The 22,934-nt window shown below is 38.5% G+C and overlaps 1 protein-coding gene across 49 annotated transcripts in view; it reads left to right on the forward strand.

Annotated features, from left to right (window-relative positions):
• LOC137281717 (uncharacterized) overlaps positions 1-22,934 on the forward strand; it is a 176,462-nt gene that overhangs the window by 3,370 nt on the left and 150,158 nt on the right. The window contains exons 2-3 of one of the 49 annotated variants that reach the window (XM_067813175.1): positions 17,505-17,582; positions 17,833-19,545. The exons of 29 other annotated variants lie outside the window; for them this stretch is intronic. In XM_067813175.1, coding sequence (XP_067669276.1) covers positions 17,505-17,582; positions 17,833-18,119 — 365 coding nt within the window. In that variant the 3' untranslated portion in view covers positions 18,120-19,545. 19 more of the 49 variants (XM_067813214.1, XM_067813186.1, XM_067813190.1 and 16 more) reach the window with 19 other exon arrangements.

A 22,934-nucleotide genomic window follows, 5' to 3' on the forward strand; every position in this document is an offset into this window, starting at 1 on the left:
GTTTTGCTGCATGCATTTTCACACAAACATCTGATCAGTCATTATGTGATACTTCCATTTCATTGACTGACCAAATCTGAAAGAATCTTGTTTCCGTAATTGTTAATGAAATTGAAGTGTTGTGTGTGACATAGTTTATAAACATTAACATGATTAAATATCTTACTGTATTCAACTGTATTACTACTTTGATAATTGTCCACATCAGTGATTCTGATAGTTTGTTTTCTGATACCATCGATATAAATATATATTTGATTGTCTGCAAGACAACAGTTGAAAGGGAAAGTTGATTTCTCATCCTCTGTAAATATCAGAGATGTAACATAGTTGAATATTGTAAGGAAGTGTATTGACCTTGACTATATATGTGGAAATATACGCTTTTTGCGGAAGCAATACTGTTTTCCTGAGTGGTTTATTGATTTTGATAAAGTTGATTCTGACTTAGATACAAGTTCTTTATTTGAAATGGTACACCTTGTACATGGGTTCTCAAGGATATATATACACTACTGAAGCATATACAAATGCTTGGGTTATACTGAGTTTTGTGGCAGCATGGTGTTATCAAGTTAAAACAGTTGTGTGGAATATGGATATAGACATTTAACAAAATCTTACAACTTTCATATCTAGGCTTGAGTGCCTTGTTGGAATACATCTGTCTAGAATTCTTGATGGTGTAAATTTCTGTATCAATTTTTATTTAACTGAGCAAGTTGTTGGTGTGGGAAATGATACTTTGTCTGCATATCTTATTTGAAGAGTTGCCATGTTTAAGGTGTTGGTGCACGACAGAGAAAATTGGCACCATACTGTTTAAGGATCTTTCAGATCAACACTCGTTCACAGTTCTTGTGTGAGAGGTGGGATTGTTTTCCTCTCTTCTTTCTCAACATTTGTGTTTAATGACATTCGTTGTGAGAAGAATGGTGTCAAGCCTTGGGATACTCTCTACAGTCAGCCATGTTTGACATGATTTGCCAATGACCTTGTCAGTCTTGTGACACTTGACATTAAAGATCTGCAGAGGATCTTCTTTAATTTTAAGGTACATGGTTTCGTTCAAAGGATCTTCTTACTTAAGAGTAATATTCTACATTTGTTGTTGCATTTTTTATCTTGATTTTGATCAAAATACGTGTATCGTTCTTGTTTAAATATCTGAAGGAAATTTGTGGTTCAAGATCCGTATCTTAGGCATTTGGTGGCAGTGGCATATCACATATATACTGATAGCAGTTTCTCATTTATCGTATTGGGGGAACGGTTAAGCATATGCATGACATGGTAAAGACTTGAGTTTGATTCCCCACATGCATTTATGATGGATGCCCATCTGTGGTGTCACCTGATGTGATATTACTAAAACATACCGCAAAACGCAGCTTTCTCATTCGCAGTTATTTGTTAAGGAATATTGCTCCAAACATGTGAAAAACCAAAGCAGCTCATCATTCCGTGGCCTGTTGTAATAACATTTGACAGTGGCGAGGCATGTGACTGTAGCTGAGGCTGTTCTCCTTTCCAGGTGCATCCAGATCTATATCCACCTCCTCGTGGGTTTACAGAACTAAACCCAGATTAGAGAGAGGAAGCATCGGCTCGAGACATGATTCCGCAGCTGAATCTCCTAATGTTATGACCTGGCCTTGTCCTCAGTGCCCAATGGTCTTCTCAGACTCTGTCGCCATGCTTGATCACAGAGAAATGTTGCACAAAATGAACATTTTCACTTGTCCATGTGGAAGGGTTTTTTACTCCAAATCGGTTTTAGGCCAACATTTGAAGATGTGTACTTACTCTAATCCATCCTAGTAGATGAGTGAGTTCAGTTTTACGCCACACTCAACAATATTCCAACCCAGTGGATGCGATGGAGTCTGGACCAGACAATCCAGTGATGCACAGCATGACCATCGACATGCTCAATTGGGAATAAATGTGTCAACCAAGTCAGCTTCCCTGACCACCCAATACCGTTGGTCGCCTCTTACGACAAGCATGTTTTAATTAAGGCCAATATTCTAACCTGGACCTTCATGAGTCCCCATTAGATTAAGGATAGGCAAGCTTCTGGCATTGGGCTTACTGTCTGGATTTTGTAGTGATTTGTGGGGTAGCACAGTAGTTAAAGTGTATGCTCGTCACACTGAAAACACAGGTTCGATTTCCCATATGGTACAATATGATGTTCCTGGAATTCTACTGAAAGTGGTGCAAAACCAAACTCTCACTCATGACTACTGTGGACAGGTTCCATGTGATGTTTGATGTGATGATGAATGGTGTTGTCCAAGGCATTTGGTAGCATTGAAGGTGAGACGGTGCCTGGATGTGTTAGGTCAAGTTCACTTCATGTGACCTTAATGAAAGAAAAAGGCTTTAAGCCTAAATGTTTCAGCATCATTTACAACTTTCAGGACACTTCAGTATGTATATTTGGGAACTACTCCATTGGTGGTTCTGACTTTGGTTGTCAGCGGTATAGAACTTAATGGCAGCAGTCTTTGCTTGTGACGTTTGGTTTAGTTCACTTGCACCATGACAGAAAGAAGTTTGCATGTATGAAATATGAAGTTTTGCATTGAGAATTTTAAATCCAGATGTTGATCGAGAAAATCCACTAGACATGACCTATGACAAACAATATGGATGGTGAAATTAAGCTTGTTTTGAAGAGGTTACTCATTCTTTTTTCGGGTGTATGCTTTGTCTTACGGCACAATGGAGCAGCATTCTTCAGGAATGTCTTTGCATGATATTGCTCTACTGACGACATTTAAACACGTTTGTAGGTTTTTGGTTTTTTTCAATGTCGCCTGAAATAGAAGACATTGAAAAATTTGATTGGTTTTTCACGTAAATAAAGAAATTAAAGTACGTTTTCATACTGTATACTAGCAGATACCTTTTTGTTGCTTTCAGGAAATGGGAGTTCTGCTTTTTTGAGCCATTCTTCAGGCATTCTGGCTGATTCTGGTGTTTCTCACGGCAGACTAGGCTTCGCCGAGAACACTTTTCTAGAGTACCCTGGTTTGGTGAACCTCAAACCTGCTCGCTCAAAGAAAACAGTCTGGCCTTGCAGGCAGTGTGATAAAGTTTTCACTAATTCTGGAACATTGGCTTATCACAGGGAAGCTATTCATGATAAAAAGATATTTCAGTGCGAATGTGGGAAGGTGTACAAGTACAGGACTGGCCTTCTTTCTCATCGTAGAACTTGCATTGTTCACCAGGCGCCAAGTTAAACAGTTTCCTGAGGGTTAGATTTTCTCATTTGTTTCTCCTTAGTGATGATTTGTGGTTGGATGAAACAATTCAGCAGCTTTTTGTTGGGTTTCAGATTGTCAGGACCAAATGGCTCGACTGAACAAACTTACACAAGATTGGTCCTTTAACCTGGCCCAAGCTCAGAATTTTGTTCCTGTCATGTGCATGAATGCTATGGATAATTCAGTTGTGCAGCATAAAAAGTTGAGGCTGAAGCCACACAAAAAGCAGTATCCCTGTCCAAAGTGCGAAAAAATATTCCAAGATCCCTGTGCTTTGAATTACCACAAAGAAGCTATCCATGATAACATTACGTTTGTCTGTGTTTGTGGGCGGTTGTACAAGTATAGGACAGGACTGTTTTATCACCGAAAATCATGTTCCATGTACAAGGCTCAAATTGAACAGAAGGATTAAGTTGTTTGTGACATCAGCACCTTGAATTTATTTTGAACAGTGCATTAGTGAAACTGGTTCACGTTCTGAGATGTGAAGAGTGGTGATGAGTGTTTTTAAGGTCGAAGTTTACATATCATTAGAATCGGACAGATAGTGAAGTTTAGTGGAGAGGACTTTAGTTTGTTGCCATTAATGGTGGAATATTCTAGTGCCTTGATACTGCTTTGTACCTTAAAAGACACCTGCAGAGTTGTGTAAACTAAGAGTTTATTCATTGACTAAGAGGAATACTTTTACTTGTCAACTCGTCTGTGTCACATGTTCAAGGTGTTCAAAACCATGGAAAGCAAGTCTGTTTCTGCTGTCAAATATGGGGAACGAGTATTTCTTTTTTTTTCAAAATGACCAGCTTCTGAAACTGTAGTAAGTTTTTGAAAGAAATGATCACATTAACTGTCTTTGAAGTTCAGTCAGTGAAACTTAGGCAAATTAGCACAGCCTTTTTGTTACTTTCAGATACAAGTTGTTTTGGTGGAAACAGAGCTGCCAGTTCTGTAACTGTGCCTGAAAGTATCTGGAGGACCCCTAAACAAGAACAGCTCCTTACAAATTCTCCTCAAAACTTGCCCATGTACCTTGACTTTGATCAGAATGTTCTTCATAGGCTTCAAACTGAGAGCTCTTCTTTAGTTGTCCAAGATATAAAATATCCATGTTTTGAGTGCGTCAAGACATTTGCAACTCCAAATGCAAGGAAGTATCATGTTGAATCTGTTCATGAGAAAAAAACATTTTCCTGCATTTGTGGCAAAGTGTACAAATACCAGCCGGGCTTGTTTAAGCACCTTCGATCATGTCCCGTCCATATTGCGAGCAAACTCAACTAATCTCACAATTTTGTAGCATTTGTGGGATAATTGACCATAAAAGCTGATTGCTTGTTTGCGTGATACAAGAATGATACTCATATTTTGTGGTTTACTTAATCAGGAGTTGTCTCTTATTTCGAATTGAAGTTTTACATGTGAAATTTTTTACTTTACGTTTTCACCATGTTGTGAAACAATATGTTTGCTTAGCAAAAAAGTAATTTGCACAAATTAATTTTTTTACAATTTTTTTAATAAAAGTGTTAATAGGAAGATTTTTAGTAATGTTCTGAAAATAAGTTGTATAGCCAGTCAACCCCTTTGGCGCTTAACTAAATAAAACAAAGTATTTAAAATAAGTCAGATTAACCACTTAATCTTGTTTGAGATATGACACCCTAAGAGCATAGATGCATTTTGATCCCAGTTTATTCTTGTAGACGTACATGCTCATGATTTTTTGCAGAGCAATTGCTGCAGACACCAAACATTCATAAACTCATCAACAGTAAATAATGCAAAAAAAGTGAGCTGCTTTTCACTTTTAATCACTGTCAACTTAAGTTGCGTGAGTCAGAACAGATACTAAGTTCAGTTCATTGGAGCATCATTGTTTTGAGAAAGAAAAAAAATATTAAAAAGGCTAATTTTTTTGTGTGTAAAAATGGTAAATTAGCAAAGAATATATTGGTTACCATGAGAAAACTCCCATTTCCCATGTCAGTGCTATCATGGGAGCAATAGCTCAAAAATGAATGCACCTCCAGAGTTTTTGAGTTGAGTTGTGAAGTTTGTAAGAGACGCACTGATTCCGAACATGATGATTACGTGTATGCTTTGTTCAGACACTGATTGTCAGTCTGAAGAATCATTTGTAAAATATGAATGATGCAAATAAAAATTTTGATTACTTCAAGTTTTCGTGTCCTTCATCACTCCAATGTCGATGTCAAGATGAGGAACGAAATATTGGAGTTGGCGGTAAAAATTAGATGAAATATAGAAAATGACATGCTTGAATAAGTTTCATAGAAATATGATTGTCAGCATTTTGTGTACAATGGAGTATGCCAACACAGAGTTATACAGTAGTACAAATAAAGGGGTAATTTTTCTAAATATATAAGCGAAGTATTTTCAACATGTTTGGAGCAAGTCGCAAGTCATTTCTCATTTTTGTTCCTTTCAGATTGTCATGGGAGTTCATTTGGACAATCTTTAACACAATGTGAACAGGAAGGATACACAAGCAGCCATTTTATGCCAAATACATTCCAAGGCAACATAAGAAATTTGTCAATGTGCAGTTTAGGGCCTTCTTTCGGCACAATGGAAATGTCTGATGTAGATCTCCAGGGAGGTGTCCAGAAACGAGTTTGGCCTTGCACTCAGTGTGACAAAGTTTTTGCAAACACTAGGTCAAGGAGAAATCATATCGCAGCCATTCATGATAAGGTTGAATATATATGTGTTTGTGGTAAAACATACATATATCACCCTGGCTTGATCAAACACCAGAAGACCTGTAGTCAGTTTGCCTCAAGTCTACAGACTTGACAGTCACTCATCCTGTTCTATGGGGAAATAATTTCTTGATAAGGCTGAACATACATATGTTTCTGGGAAGATGTGTTTATGTCATCCGGGCTTGATCAAGCAGAAGACCGTCACTTTGCCGTAGGTCCAGAGACTTGACGCTTGTTTTGTCAAAATAAAGGCTGTTTGAACTAATACAAGTTAATGCAAGTTTGTCTGTGAAAGTGATTCCCGGGGAAGCATATAGGTAAAGCTTATGCTGGTTTGTTATTTCTGTTTGGGAAAGAAAATGTATAACTGCATCTGTGGACACCAAGTCATCATGAGTATAGCGCATGTTTCTGACATGCACTGGCTTACGGTGGTCGTTAATGTACATGAACAAGGCATAATTTTTGTCATATGTCACTGTTGATGTTCGTTTAGTCAAAGTCAATAGAAAATCAATCAAAAGAGACATTGAAATAAAAACATATTCTATTCATCATAATTTTGTTGTTTTAGTACAACACACTTGAATAAAATAACCAAATCATTAAATTTGGTGAATATGCATGAATGAACATGTGCTCAATAGCGTAAAACTATGCACATTGTAAAATATCAACAACTTTTATTGTTTAAATATGATTCCAGTGTCTTTCTTGTATGCACGCATTTCATTGCATGGCGGTATTAAAAACAGTTAATTGGAAAAATATGTGAGGGAAAACCCTTAAAATTTGTGATTACATAAAACTATATCTTTCAATTATGATTGATAATTGTCATAAGTCCTCCGATAATTGATAGTGGATTTTGTTTCCGATTCCCAACACCACCCGTCTCAGACAATTGGAATTGATTCCTCATTCTCTTGACTGTGAAGCCTTGCTTTTTAAGATAATTACATGTTAAATTAGGAAAGCAAGAGTATTGGTTGTCTTGCAGTGTGAAGTTTACAACACTGTTGAGAATAACTTGTTTAGACAGCGACAACATCTTCTTGGTACCTCATGAACGGACGTCAAGAAATGGAAGTAAATTCCATCGGTAGTGCATGAGTTGTGCATTTTCAGCCTGCCGGTTGATATCTATATTTACTGTATCTATGTTTGCATACACACCTAATTTACCGCCGATGTTTTTCAAGTTGAAAAGCGACACAAAATGGAGCTGATGAGATTTTTGTTACTTTCAGGTCCTAACCAGGGACTTAATCCTAGTCACTCATGGGAAGACAGGATGTACAAGGCAAAACTTACTTCATATTTTGCTCAGTCATTGTATCCCAGGCATTCAAACTTTTCAAGCGCTGGTTTAAGACCTTCAGGTTCTGAGTGCACAGAGTGTGGCAAAGTGTTCTCTAACACTACAGCTAGAAGGAACCATGTTGAAGCTATTCACAGGAATGTCAGTTTTGCTTGTGTTTGTGGCAAGGTGTATACCTACAGACCAGGATTGTTGAAACATCAGAAAACGTGTAGTGTGGCGCTGATTAGTCAGACTCCTCCCCCAGAACCCTCAAACACTGAAGGATGAAAACTGATGTAGTCTGTTCATATGGGTTGATCATACCAATTCTTACTTGGACTTGTATGCCCTGAAATTATACAACTGACTATACCTGATGTGTATGCATGTGGGCAGAGTGTAAATGTGGCGTGTCTGAACTCCCGAGGTGGAGCAGAATTTGGATGGTAGGAGTTAGTTGTTGGTGTCTGGACTTGGTTAGATCCATTTTGGGCTGTTAACATTTTGAACTTACCGTCCCTAAAGATTTTTCATTGTTTATTTGTTTGGGTTTTTTTAAAGGTGGGGTGGTTCTTCTTGCTCATTTCATGCACTGATATGGGATAAGGATTTGAGCGTCTGCTACTTAGCTTTTGCTTCTCCCCAAAAACAATCTTGTTAAAACTTCAAATGGTGAGGTAAAATCATCTCCCAACCAAGATCTATATTTATTGAAAATAAAGTGCAACAACACAAACACTAGTTCAGACCCAAAAAGTAATAGGCACAGACTGTGATGCTTGAAACCAGTTGTCCTTATCAGAGCACTTTGCATTGACACAAACACCACTGAGGGGTTCTTTGTTCTATTGAATTCTTGATAGTTCAACGTGGAAACCGTTTTCATCCAAAACTGGTTGACTTCCTTTGTTACTGCAGAAACAGGGCAATATTGTAGGGAGTGTTTGAATGAGAATAGTTGTTGAGTAACATTAGTGGTGTTGAACAGGATGTGAACCGAAGTTTTTTGTTATTTTCAGATAATCATGCTTATTGGAGCTTGGGTGGATTTAACCAATCTTTTGGTGCCCAGAATGTGAGGAGATTGCCCAATCAGCAATTAGAATATGCATCCTTGCATGTGCCTGGTGAAACAAGAAATCGGTCATATCCTTGTTCTAAATGTGAAAAAGTGTTTTCCAATGCCAATTCTCGATGGTATCACATCAAATGTGTTCATGAGAAAGTCAATCTGACCTGTGTTTGTGGGAAGCAATATTCATACAGACCCGGGCTTCTAAGGCATCAGAAAAATTGTAGTCTGTTTTCACTTCAAGAAAACAAAACTCAATCGGAGGGACAGCCGAAGTGATGTTTTGTACATTCATGTTGGTAAGACCATTTATTCAATTGTTGTTTGTAAGTCTGAGAGTAATGGTTTCTCTGACATGCTTTCATGCTGAGAAAACGCTTGTCCAAATAAATGATGAAGCACTTCAGTTTGTCTGGTGGATGCCCTTGGTGAAGAAGCTCTTAAGGTAAACTAGGAACTGTTAGAAAAATCCCCAAATAATGTCATGTGCGGAATGAGTCCTGAGAAGGTGTCACATTTTGCTGAAGTCAAAGGTATTCAAGTTCATTCAGTTGTTTGTCCAACATTTACGGATGGTTGGGTAGCCTCGTGGTTCAAGTGTTCGCTCGTCAAGCTGAAGGTCCAGGTTCGATTCCTCACATGGATCCAAAGGGTGAAGGCCATATCTGTTATCCCCTGCTGTCATATTGCTGAAATATTGTTAAAGTCTACATACAAACCCTTCACGCTCAATATTCATAACTGTTTTATGGCTTCATTCACAGTGTCTATAAGAATTTTGAATTTGTTTCAAACCATGAAACCAAACCCAGAAATATGTGTAGGAGAAATGTGAAATGCGTGAAATTTTCATTTCCTGAAGTTTAAAAGATCTTGTCATTTAAGATCTAAATTTTGTATCTTTCAGGTTTGGGACGTTCAATGGCAGGGTTCAATAATGATCAAAGGATAATGGCGGCCAGTCATAGGCGCATCAGTTTTGCACATCCAAATTTTTCCACAACTAGCATGAGGGAAGAACTTTTTGATAGAGGCCAAGACAGTTCCCTCTCTGAGGAAAGCCACCTAAGATTATACCCATGTCCGCAGTGTGAAAAGTCATTTTCAAATAAAAGTGCCAGATGGAATCATATTGAGGCTATTCATGAGAATAACAACTTCCGTTGTGTTTGCGGAAAAGTGTACTCTTACCGAACTGGACTAATGCGGCACCAGAAATCCTGCAGCATGTTCATGTTTTCTGCAGAATCTGGCGCCAAATGAAAAGGAATATTAGTGTTTGACATCACCAGTCACCATCTTACCATCTGTAAGCAGTGCCACTCTGCCTTTTTCGTTGTCATCCTGCAATATTTCAACTATATTACGGCAGTCTGTAAATAATCGATTCTTAATGAGACATTCCAGTGATTGACATACTGAGCATCTATGCATTTGTGATTCAGTCCCCAACTACTGGTAGCTTCCTTAGTTCAGACAGAAGTGATTGTGGAATCGTTTGTAAATTCCCCACGTGGGTACAATATGTTAGACCCATTTCTGGTGTTCCGCTTCATGATATTGCTGGATTATAGCTTAATTGGTGTGTTGCATACCTCATCCATTTTGTCATTGAGTCTCATTAGACCAGCTGTTGAACAGTTAAAAGTCAGTTGCTTTTTTAATTTTGTCCTGAATGTTTGATACTGATTGATACAAATGATATTTTAAAATACACTTGTCAATTAGGCAGTCAAAGCCAGTTTGGCACTGAAATGGGTATCTTTTTGAAACAATCTGGGACAAATATGGTGTAACGGAATCTCTTTGATCGATTCGATGGTCAGTGTTTCAAATCAAGATTGCATATTTGAAATATTTGGAGAAACTACGTAGACCTGAAAGCAACTGAAATGACAGGTTAATGTTTTGAAGAAATTTAGAACTGACTTTTTGTTGCTTTCAGGTTATCGTGGTCACAGGACCTCAGTTGATCCTACTGAAGAATTTCAGACTGCTACCAGTATTGGTCACATACCTGTACAGGGCAGTCATCCTTGTTATGTGTGCAATAAGGTGTTCTCCAATACTGGTGCTAGATGGAACCATATAGCAGCTATTCACAATAACACAATATTTTCTTGTATCTGTGGAAAGGTTTACACGTATCGGACTGGTTTGCTTCGGCATCAGAAGTTGTGTCAAATGTATCTTAATGCAAAGAGAGCTGATGTTTGAAATGAAGTCATTTGAAATTGAGAAATTTGCCAATTGGACTTTCATCTTGCCTGTCTGATGTAAGAATTGTGAAAATAGCAAGGGGTTAATTGGAACCACAGTGAAGTGGATAATCTCTTGTAATCCTGATGGTTACAAGTTGATGGTGTAGTGAAACATATTAAGTCTGTCCATTTTCTCACTCTCTGTTGGAAAAACATTGTCTTCCCTTGTGGATTCAGGGGTTAAAGGGTGGCTGCCCAATGGTTTAAATGACTGCTCAAGACACCTCAAGCCATGGTTTGACTACATGGGTAAATGGATTGAATTCTGATCTTACCTGTTGTAATATTGTTAGAATACTGCATAAAGTTGCATCATATCAAACCAACTGTATCTGGCATAAAACTGATTTTTTTCCCCCTGTTTTGGTTAGCTATAGTCCCATCTTTACAGACTGTTAAGGGTTGTGGAACAAAATAGGGACTTTATCGTGCGTACATAATGTTCATTTTACTATTTTGGACAATCCCCTAATTTGGTTTTGGAACAACTGAGTGTATTGTGCACATGGAAATAAAACTCTGTTGCCTTTGCTGCACCTGTGGGGTTTAGCGGAGTACAAAAGAAACAGGATAATAATGAGATACAGAGATTTTCAAGCATCCATATTTGTGTTTCATTTTACATGTGTATTGTCAATAAGTTTCCTATGGTTATGTTCTTGTACAACTGAACATTGTGTCTCTCATAAACGTCACCATGTCATGCTGATTTTACTTATCATTACATCATATACAGATTGTATTTTATGCCATTCCGTTTGCAAGTAAACATTTGAAATAAGTTTTCTTGTTACTTGTTTTTGCCATTTTCTTTGAAATGGTTTACATTCTTGCAAGTGTTTTGTCATGGACGGTGTGAGTTGGATCTCAACACAGATGATTTCCAAGGGATGGGATTGTTCTATGAAGTTTTTGCTTATTGTGAAGTGGACTGATATTTTGAACAAGGAAAAACATCAATACAAGACCACTTTTTGCTTGCTTTCAGATTTTGATGGTTGTGCGAGTACAATCCAACGTGGTCCACACAATGCTCTTTTGGAAATAGATGGGCGAGGGGCACAAGTGTTATACAGTATGAATCAAGGATTAGGTTCAGGCCTGTATCGTCAGTCTGAAGGAATTAGGACTTTCCCATGTTCTGAATGTGATAGAGTGTTCATGAAATACAGAACATTGCGCTATCATATCGAAACTGTACATGAACAAATTGATTTCTCGTGTAATTGTGGGAAAGTTTATAAATTTCGAACTGGTCTTCAGAGGCATATGAGAACCAGTCCTTCGTGTGCTGCTAAGAAGAAACATGAATGACGTGTCAGGATTTGACCATGTTGAATACAGGACAGTGCACTTTGGTGATTTGTGCAAGATATATGGCAGGGGTTTAAAGGCATACGAGAGGCATGCCTCTGTGCAGCAATGAAACTACATGAATGACGTATGCATTTGACCATGTTGAATGCAGGACAGTGCACTTCGGAAATTGTTATGAGATTAGTGTAAAGGTTTGTTTTTTTCTCAAGTGTCTTTCGTCCTCCGATGGTGATTCTCTTAAGTTGCCAACTGTCTTGATGTCTTCAAATCGTCGATTGTTCTTTCCCACTGTTGTTTAGGTCAGCTCTTTTCATGTTATAGGTTGTCGTAGTTGCAGCAGATCATGGAATCGGCGTAGATCAAAGGACTTAAGTCAATGATTATTTGACAGACAAGCACTTGCTTTGTAAATTTTACAAGGATTTTCTTTCAATCCTTGTCTGTTTAAACATTTTCCACAGAAAGGATTCATTGTAGTTGAAGTGCCTCAACATATTGTGATCATATCCCTGGAATCTTTCACTGCTTTGAATACCTGTAATAAAAACTATCAAGAGCTTGAGCTTGCGACAAATATATTGTTAAAGCTGGATTTATTTTGTGACTCCATGTGCGTTCCAACTACAGGCACCTGCAGGAATACATATTCCACTTGAGTCAACACCTCCATGCAACATTGGAAGGAATTAGACCTAGACTTTTTGTTGCTTTCAGGTTATCCCGATGAGCGATATTCTTATCAAGTAGAGGGTAGAGACTATTCAGGCTTTCCCTACAATCAGGACTTTGTTCAGGGTTTCCAGGCCGAGGGGAAAGGCTCATTTCCATGTTCGGAATGTGAACGTGTGTTTATGAACCCCAAGACTCGAAAGTATCACATGGAGACTGTTCATGAAGAAATGAGTTTTGTATGTGTATGTGGCAAGATGTACAAATACAGGACTGGTTTACAAAGACATATGAGACAAAATACTGTTTGCGCCATGGCCAAAAGGGCTTTGGGCGAGCCAAGACCTTAATGTTCCAATCATGCTTAGAATTTCTTGACATTCAGAATAAGAACTTCTTAGTGCAAAACAAACTTTCAGAAGTCAGAAAACAACTTCAGTTTCTTGACTTTCAAGTTGAATTTTCAGTTCAATCAGACCTTGGTCGTGGAAATGTGTTTTGAAATGTTAGTAAAGTGAAGTTATTTAAGTCACATAAAGTATCACATGTATAGAATAAAGAAAATAACATTTGCCTTGTTTTAAATCTGTTTTTAGATGGCCATTTGGTTGTTGAATTTGCTCCAGTATGACCATTTACAGATGTTTTATGGACTCGCGTGCTCCCTCAACAAGACATTTGAATAAAAATGACTCATTAGTTGATGACCTCACCTTCCGACTAAGACACGGTTCAATTTAAGGGATGTTAACCTGGTGCAAGTTGAATTAAAAACCTTGTTGCGCCAGCCAAATTCCAGTTGCAACATAGTGTGCTAAACACATGAGAGGTTTGGGTGCACATAAGCATATTTCTGTGATGTGGTACTCATGAAACTCGGAGACACTGCTGATTGCTGATAACAAGAGCTGTCACAACCCAGATTTGCAAGTTTTAGTTCTATACCTAGTCAAAGGACATATACATGATTTCACAAGTGGACATGACCTAGTTTCCATGCTATCCCTTTAGCCGCGATACCCAGAAATCTGCAGCATACTATGTAATGCAGTCAAGACTAAATTGATCAGAAAGTCTATAAAGCAGATGATTTTACCAGTTTTCCTTCCATCCTTCAGATCTGATACCAAGTTATTTGCATCGCATTCAGATTTACAGCAAACCATGTAATAAAGTCATTGAACTAGAAAAGGCTTTCTTGTTGCTTTCAGGTTTTCAAAGCTACACAGACTCGTATCCCTACAGTGGGCAGTCCAGTTCTGGTTATTCGAGGAGTGATTTGAATGTTGGTGGTTATCCATGCTCTCAGTGTGACCGCGTGTTCACAAACTATGTTGCAAGAGTCTATCATGTTGAAACAGTTCACGACCAGGTCCTCTTTATGTGTAACTGTGGAAAGGTCTATAAATATCGAACAGGCTTGCAGAGGCATCAGAGAACTTGTGTGTCAAATAACCAAGGCAGCAAGACAGACCACTAAACACCATTACTCAGTGGACATTTTGTGACATGAAAAGTAGGGTTATCATTCATTCATGTCTTCTGTGATTCAAACTGTACCCGGAATGAATTCATTGCAATGCTCACAGTTGCATGAATTGAATATTCATGAAATTTTTAAAAGGTTTTTATTGGAACAACATATTGAAATTAGTATTCATCTAAGTCAGGCAGGGAATTCGCTCACACTCATGTATTTAATTCGACAGTGATGTCAGTGGCCTTTGTTGTGATCAAATTGGTCACATTGTCAAAAAATGTTGAAGAATCTGTATCTCCTCTATATCTGTGGTTGAACTTAGTGGTGTTCCAATGACCCAATTTATTATAAATCGATTGAAAGAAAAATTGAAAATAGGTTTTATACAATCAGTAACTTTTTTGGATTAGATTTTGTTGTTTTGGTATAACATACTTGAATGAAGTAAACTGACCATTAAATTTGATGACAATTCAAAACCCGCTCAACAATGTAAAGCTGTGTGTTGTAACATTTGAACCACTTTTATTGTTTAATTGCATTTCCAGTTTTTTCTTGCTAGCGTGCATTTCATTGCAAGACAGTATTAGTTGTAAAAAACATCAATTAGAAAAAGCCTTGGGAAAACTCTTAAAATTGGTGATTGCATTAAAAATGTATATATTTTTATTATAATTGATAATCATTCATCACAAGTCCTTCGATAATCAACAGTGCATTTCGTTTCCAATTCGCAACACCTGTTGAACCATTCACTTGTCACATTACAACACATGTACATTGTATGAAACCAATATCTTTTCCTTCCACCCTGATACTGCAAGAATATTGCCAAACAGCATAAAACCTACGTCACTCACTCACTTACTCCAGCCCCACTGGTTGAGGTGAAAATAACATGCTCTTTCCATTTTGCTTTTTACATAAACATAGCAAATGAAACATACATATTTGTTTGCCTTTCAATTATGAATTTAGTATTTCCTGTCCTGGTGTGAAGTATTCTGCAGTCTCAATTTTTGTTGGTTTCAGGTGATGGTGGTAGTTACTATGGCAACACTGCCAGTCAACATCATCAAACTTGGTCAGAAAGTGGATTTGAACAAGCTATGTTTCCTTGCCCCAAGTGTGATAGAGTTTTTGCTAAGAATGTGGGGAGGTTGTTTCACATGGAATCTGTTCATGAAGGACGCAGTTTTATGTGTGTCTGCGGCAAAGTGTACAAATACAGGACTAGTCTCCATAAGCATTTGAGACAGAGCAAGTCTTGTGCTGAAGCAAACAATGCTGACAGTTTTCAGCAATAATGGATTCTTAGCCTTACGAGGACTTACGTTTGTTGCTCTGTGTACAATTTCACAATTTCAGTCTGAGAAGTGTTATGTAACTTGATTTGGTAAGATTAAACGGGCGATGGGGTAGTCTAGTAGTTAACGCAGTCACTCGACAAGCAGAAGACCCGGGTTCGATACCCCACACAGGCACCATGTGTGAAGCCCATTTCTGGCGTCACCGCAGTGATATTTCTGGAATGTTGCTAAAATTAGAACCAGTCAGTCACTCTTTAGTATTGTCATGCATCTAATGTGTCAGTGGTTTTTCTGTCATGTCAAGGATTGGCACTGGTTAAGAAGTCTTCAATTGTTTGTGCTTGTTTGGTTTTATTTTATTTTTTTTTAATTCAGACTGCTAATTGCAGTTTGCACCTACCGCATCTGGAGTGATGCAGACATGATTAATGAAAATGGCGTGCATAGGAAAGGGATAGCAGTAGTTCGTGAAAAGTACATGAATCATTTGAGAACTTTGCAACTACTGACAAAGCCTACCGGAGAACTGAACTCTCACTCACCATTGAAGTTGCCATGAATCTGTTCTTGGTAGAGTAGGCTCATTATTCTGGAACTCCTGTTTAGTAGTCATTGAACAGAACCAGGGTACTACAGCTCATACGATTTGGTGTTTCAAATAATTTGGCGTCATGCATTCTATTTGATATTTGAGGTCACATGACAACCTTGACTCATCATAGCCATGTGATAAGTTGTTCAACAATATTTCATGGCGCCGTAACACTCAACTGTTTATAATTAAATTTTTATTGTGTTCATTAAAATTCTGGCAGTCTGATTGGTTAACTGGGAACATTTCTTTTGAGTTCATTTCCCAATGAATCTGAAAAAAAAAAAGCCACGCCCACCGAACCGAACTACTTTCGGGCCTGAGGAATGTCGGGGAATATGTTTACACAGCGAGGGAATTCCCTTGCACTCGGGTACCTTAATGAACTTTGGGTAAACATTGAAGTGATACATTGTGATTAACATAAACAAACAACTCAAAATTATCCGTGAACGTTAATAACGTTGCAACGCCTTGACAAGACAACACTCAACTGTTTGTATTTGTTTTAGACTTTGATGTATTTGAGTATTGATCAAACTTGTCCTGTCAACTGTGCAGTACATTGCAACAAACAGACCTCTAATTTTTATCCAGGGTAAATAAATTCCAATGTGTATTAAATGATTGAAAGTTACATTGGTGATAAGTTTGGACTTTGGCTCCAGCCCTAATTTTACGTCCACTACAGTATGTGAAGACTATTTCCTGGGTCCCCTGTCTTCAACTTGCTGGAATACTGCAATAAGCATTGTAGAACTTATTCACTCATTCTAATACGTCTGGTATGATTTTCGATAGTAGACTGAACTGGAACCTTTTTGTTGCTTTCAGATGGTGGGGACTTCAGCAGATCTTTTCAAGACTCTAATTACTTTATGGGAAACACAGTTTCACAACAGTCTCAAATTTCTGATAGCGGGCAGATCAAAAAGAACGAATATCCATGTTCCAAATGTGAACGGGTGTTCACAAACTATATGGCTAGGCAGTTTCACTTGGAGTCCGTTCACGAGGGCCTGGTATTCTCCTGTGTTTGTGGAAGAGTTTATAAATATAGAACTGGTTTGCAGACGCATCTCCGTAAAAGTCCTGTTTGTGCCGCCTATAAGAATGCTGCTAAGTTGAATCTGGAGACATTAACATAAACTCCTTAGGGTGGCGAGAACAGCAGTGGTGTCAAAGGGAAAGGTCTTCATAAACTTAGGATGATATTTTGTTTATTTTCATTTCTGCATTTAGTCAGACATGACATATTTGGACATTTTACTTTACTGATTGTGTATCAGAGAAATACACTCAAAATGTTACTCAGTATTCTCAGTGATTCTTGTGTTCGAATCGTCATCACGACTGTTTTCTGATTTACATATAAGAGATTGGATTTAAGAGAATTAGTCTCACTGGACCTTCTTTGTTATGTCTCCTGTGCATGAATTGAGAGACAGACATATGAGCATGAACTAGAACAAGTCTTTTGTTGCTTTCAGGATTTTGTGCTTATGGACAAGCTGGTGTGGACATGATGAGACAATACCAACCTAACCCAGATCAAAATACTGGCACTGGTGTGTATCCATGTCCCAAGTGTGATCGAATTTTTACGAACTATTGTACTAGATTGTTTCACATCGAATCAAAGCATGATGGGAAACTGTTCCCGTGTGTTTGTGGGAAAACCTATACCTACCGAACAAGTTTGAACGCACATCTCCGAAAGAGTGCCCAATGTGCTTTGTTCAGAAATAGTCAGAAGTCATACCAGTGACCATGCCCTAGCAGGATTTCTCAGTAAATGCAGACTTTTCCTGCTTCCAGATATACAGGATCAAGGGCTTTCAGTTCAAGACAGTAGATACGTTGGTGGATTCTCTGGTCAAGCTCCAGGACACTACCCAAGCAGCTCTAGTCGATCTCTTCCCTGCTCTGAATGTAGCAGAGTGTTCATGACCTATGCTGCGAGACTGTTTCATATTGAGTCTGTTCATCAGGGGTTAAGTTTTACTTGTGTTTGTGGAAGGGTTTATAAATATCGAACAGGCTTGCAAACTCATCTGAGACGAAGCAAAGAGTGTGCAGCTTACAAAGATGCTGAGAAGTCATGAAGATCTTGATCTTATGAACCTACTGACATTTTCAGTCTGTTCATCATGGTTCAAGGTGTTCTTGTGTTTATGGAAGGGTTCCTGATGCGCAGCTTACAAAGGTGCTGAGAAGTCATGAATGTGTTAATCTTGTGAACCTATATTGACATGTTGAATCTCTTCATCTCAGATTAGAATTTACTCATGTTTGTGGAAGTGTTCCTGATGCTTAGTTTACAAAGATGCTGAGAAGTTTTGAACATCTTGATAAGTGCAGGTGCAAGAACCTATTGATGTTCAGCCTGTTGTTGAGGTGAATTTGAATCCATGTTTTTGTTGTTTTCGGGTTGTCATGGTAATTGAGATTATACACAAGTTGATAGACTTAATGCAGAAGTGTCTTCCACAAGACATAAGACCAGCCCACGCATCTGGCATTGGGGTTCCTACCCATGTTCAAAATGTGATCGTATATTCATGAACCATGCTGTTAGAATATACCACATGTGTGTGGAGAGACATTTTAATACAGGACTAGTCTTAAAACGCATCTCCGAAAAAGCCACTTATGTGCAACATGACAAGAAAGCCAGCGTCAAATACAGTAAGTGAGAAATGCTCTCCCAAGCTGACTGAATATTTTGAAATTGAATCGTGTTCTTTTTTCTTTCTTTGGTTGCTGTTTGAAATCATGGGTACCATAAGCAGTGTTAAAATGAATGGCAGGTCAATGGCTGTGAATATTCTGATGTTATTCATGATGTCAAAAACGAATATGCATCTGGTTTCTCTAAATCTTCTGTTTGCTCCACAGAGCTCTTATCTACATTTTCAAGGTCATCAGCTAATACAGTACTTCTCTTGACAGGGTGTTAAAAGTGATATTTCTTGGTGCCATACACGGAGTGAGACAGCAATACTGCTAAAGCTGAGATAGTGATAGTAGTCTGGTCATCATGTTCTCCTGGAGTTAGCCGTACCTGAGAATGTTGCATCTTGGTTCCCTTTTCACAAGAAAACAACGCTTGAATTCAGAATCTGATTCATTCATACAGACCTGTAGGTTCTTGTCTTCCTTCCTACACACGCTCCGTTGGTCTGGATGTGGCCATCGTAAGAGGTGACTAACGGGATCGGGTGGTCTGGCTCGCTGACTTGGTTGACACATGTCATCGGTTCCCAATTGCTCAGATCGATGCTCATGTTGTTGGTCATTGGATTGTCTGGTCCAGACTCGATTATTCACAGGCCGCCGCCATATGGCTGGAATATTGCTGTGTGCGGCATAAAACTAAACTCACTCACTCACTCACTGGATGTGGCCAAGAGTTCAGTAAAGTTAAAATGTCCACAGTTTTTATATAATCTAGCTTATAGTATACCAAAACAAGAAGGTATGTTTCTGCTCATTTGAAAACTCTTGCCCATTCAGATCACAACTAGCAAAGACTTCTTGTTTTTTCAGATGTTCTTGGTTTTGGACGTGGGAAATTCAGTACCATCTCACAAGGTGTTTCAAACCATCAGGTTTTCCCCATACAGGAAGGAGGTCCTCCTCAGTATGCCTTTCCCTGTACCAAATGTGATCGTTTGTTCACAAGCTATAAGGCCAGACAATTTCATTTAGAGTCTGTTCATGAAGGACTAAGATTCATGTGCGTTTGTGGGAAGATCTACAAGTATCGAACAAGTTTACACAAACACATGAGAGAAAGTAAATTCTGTTGTGCTGTTTCTGCAGACTCTGGACCGTATAAGCCTTAGTCTCCTTCGATATTCCTGCCTTGTTGCAGTTCATACACGGGATGTTGCTGCTTCTTCAGGGAATAGGAGCTTAGTCAGCCTTGGATTGGTTAAATCTAGCACTTATTTTGCTGAAAATTGGTTTCTGGAAATTGGTTGAGAGAACAAAACAAATTTTAGATTCTGCTATTTGTGTTGTGTTTTTCCTGTTCTGGAAAACATGGTGAGTTCACCTAGAGGAATTACTGAAATAGTATTTTTGTTACTTTCAGATGTTCCTTGTTATGGTGATAATTACCAAGGCCATGATGGCTCCTATTTAGTGCCCTTTTTAACCCAACCTCCTAAACCTTCTGAGGTGCAACCCTGGCTGGACAAAGTGCAAGCCTGCTCTGATACATCCCAGGCATCAACCTGGCCCAATACAGGGCAACTGGGTTCTGACTCCAGGCACCAGGTGTCTCATTGGCCCAATAATGGGCAACCATCACATGGTATAACTCAGATTTCAACACGGTTGGATAAAGAGCAAACCGACTCTGACCCAGCTGGTCAGGTGTACCCCTGTTCTCACTGTGACCGAGTGTTCTCCAGGCAGGGAACAAGGAGATACCATATAGAGTCTGTTCATGTTGGTTTGACTTTTGCCTGTGTGTGTGGTAGGGTGTACAAACATCGTACAAGCTGGCAGAAACACTTGAGGAAGAGTAAAGTATGTGAGGAAGCATGTAATGTCAACCACTCATCAAACCCGCCAAGTTTTGACAGTATCAAAGATTAGGTATCACTTCAGAACTCAGATTTCATGATTGGACCAGTTTGTTTCTCATTGATACATGTATTGCTCTTTTTGGATTTGGCAGCTGATCAAGGATGGCAGTTTTCCACTGATTAACATATTTCTGCTGATTTCATTTCAAAGTAATCAGTTCTGTGAATCGCCTTCAATGACACAATGTTACGTTTTCTGCTGAAAATAGATTTTGGAGTGGCCATCCCTGTGTCATAATTTTCTCTCAATTGCTCATTTGATTTTATCGGTTTTATTGGATCAGCTTCTTGCATTTCTCTGTGGTCAGTGTTTATGGTGGTGAAATTCATAACCAATTCCTTGAAGGAAAGAAAGTGAAAAAAGCTGCTGCAGATGTATGTGTATGGTTGTCTATTCTGTTGTTCATTTAGAGAATTTGTTTTGTGAACATTAATGAAAGTAACAAGTGTTTTGGTTACACAGTGTCTACATAAAGGATTCTCATCGCTGTTTCAGATGTTCATGGGTACGGAACTACTTTCCCTGTTGGCAGAATTGTATCTCGTCAGGATCATCCTGTCATTCCATTTCAAGTTAGAACTCACTCGGCTGAGCATTCTCCATGGCCGAGAACTGTTCCGTCTTCCGAGTGTTACCCTTGTCCGAGGTGTGATAAAGTGTTCACGAACTACGGAACAAGGAAATATCATGTTGAGTCTGTACATGACGGTGTTAGTTTCACCTGTGTATGTGGGAAGACTTATTCATATAGGACTGGTTTGCAGAAACACTGGAGAAAAAGTAAACAGTGTGCAGAAGCCATGAACTCACATTAAGCAAGGTTCTTTTATGTTAGGTGATTGGTTTGTCTGATCCTCAGGACCAGGTCTTGTACAAACCTATCTTTGCACTAAGGTGATCGTAACACCCTTACTGCAACAAAGGATTATGATTACGAATAAAGTGTAATCCGAAATAAGACGAATAATGGTTTAAATCATAGTAGTGGTCAAGGGCCAAATTGCGGTAAGCCATGTTTTGCACTAAGTTGATCGTAATTCCCATACTACAACATGGGCTTGTGGTCATTGTAGTGATCAAGGTCCCAGTTCACTGTTGTGCAAAGCTGTTAAAGTGCTTAAACTGCAGCATAATACTTACAATTATTGATCATTGTAGTTATCAAGTAATTGCATAAGTCTTAATTCTAAAGTCATCATAACTCCAATACTTCATATTCTTACGATCATAATAGTAATCGAATAGCCTGGACAAAGTTACACAAAGCCGCCTTTCCCTGAGTAATCGAATAGCCTGGACAAAGTTACACAAAGCCGCCTTTCCCTGAGTAATCGAATAGCCTGGACAAAGTTACACAAGGCCGCCTTTCCCTGAGCATTAAGGTATTCATAACTCTTATACTGCAACAGCTTATGAAAGTCGAAGCACCAAGATTTAAGAATGAAGATTTTTATGGATATCAACTTCTTTATTATGAGAACACAATGTTTCGGAGTTAATGCTTACTCCTTCATCAGATGTATTCTTATGTATTTCACTTCTAAATACAAAGCCTTGATACACCAAGATTTGTTTGTGGAAAGGGGCGCTAGTAATATTCATTCCATGGGTATGGAGGGAAAACACTGAAGGTAATATGGTATTGTTCAGCTGCTCGTTTCAAACTTTGGGTAATACGTAGTAACGACAAATAACTTGTATGTCCAGAGAACTTGTCCCATACAGCTGGGCAAGTAGCTGTGTTTCTATCCCAGCTGAATATTTTGCTCTTTTAGTTTATCGTTAGCACTTGGAAATGTTTATGATGGTTTACTTATTTGAGTTTGAATTCAATATGGTGTCAGATAATTTCCATGTTGCTTTAATTACTTCATGTTAATTTAAGGTCATATTTTTCTGAAGGTTAATTGAAAAAAAAAACTGTATATTTATGTGAATTACTTTGTTGCATCTAATTTACAGAGTTTCGTAAACCCATGATGTCTCTGTTACGGCCAGATGCCATAAAAGGAGTCAGGCTTGCTGGCTTGGTGGACATCTGTTCCCAGACCGCCGCCATAAGTATAGCTGGAATATTGCTGAGCGTGGCGTAAAACTAAACTCGCTCACTGTTGTGGCCAGTGGACATTGTGAAATCATGTTTTGTATGTTGTTTAATGACAATAATACTTTGTAAATAAAAACATTTACAGACATTGTCTTGCTCTTGTTCAATTCAGAGCAGTGGATGTAGAGGACTACTTTGGGAAATCTGCTTGAAACATGCTTGGCAACTGTTTATCAGATAGTGGTTGCTTTTCTTACAAAACAAAATGCATAAA

Source organism: Haliotis asinina, chromosome 4 (assembly GCF_037392515.1).
Source record: "Haliotis asinina isolate JCU_RB_2024 chromosome 4, JCU_Hal_asi_v2, whole genome shotgun sequence".
Classification (NCBI taxonomy): Eukaryota; Metazoa; Mollusca; class Gastropoda; order Lepetellida; family Haliotidae; genus Haliotis; species Haliotis asinina.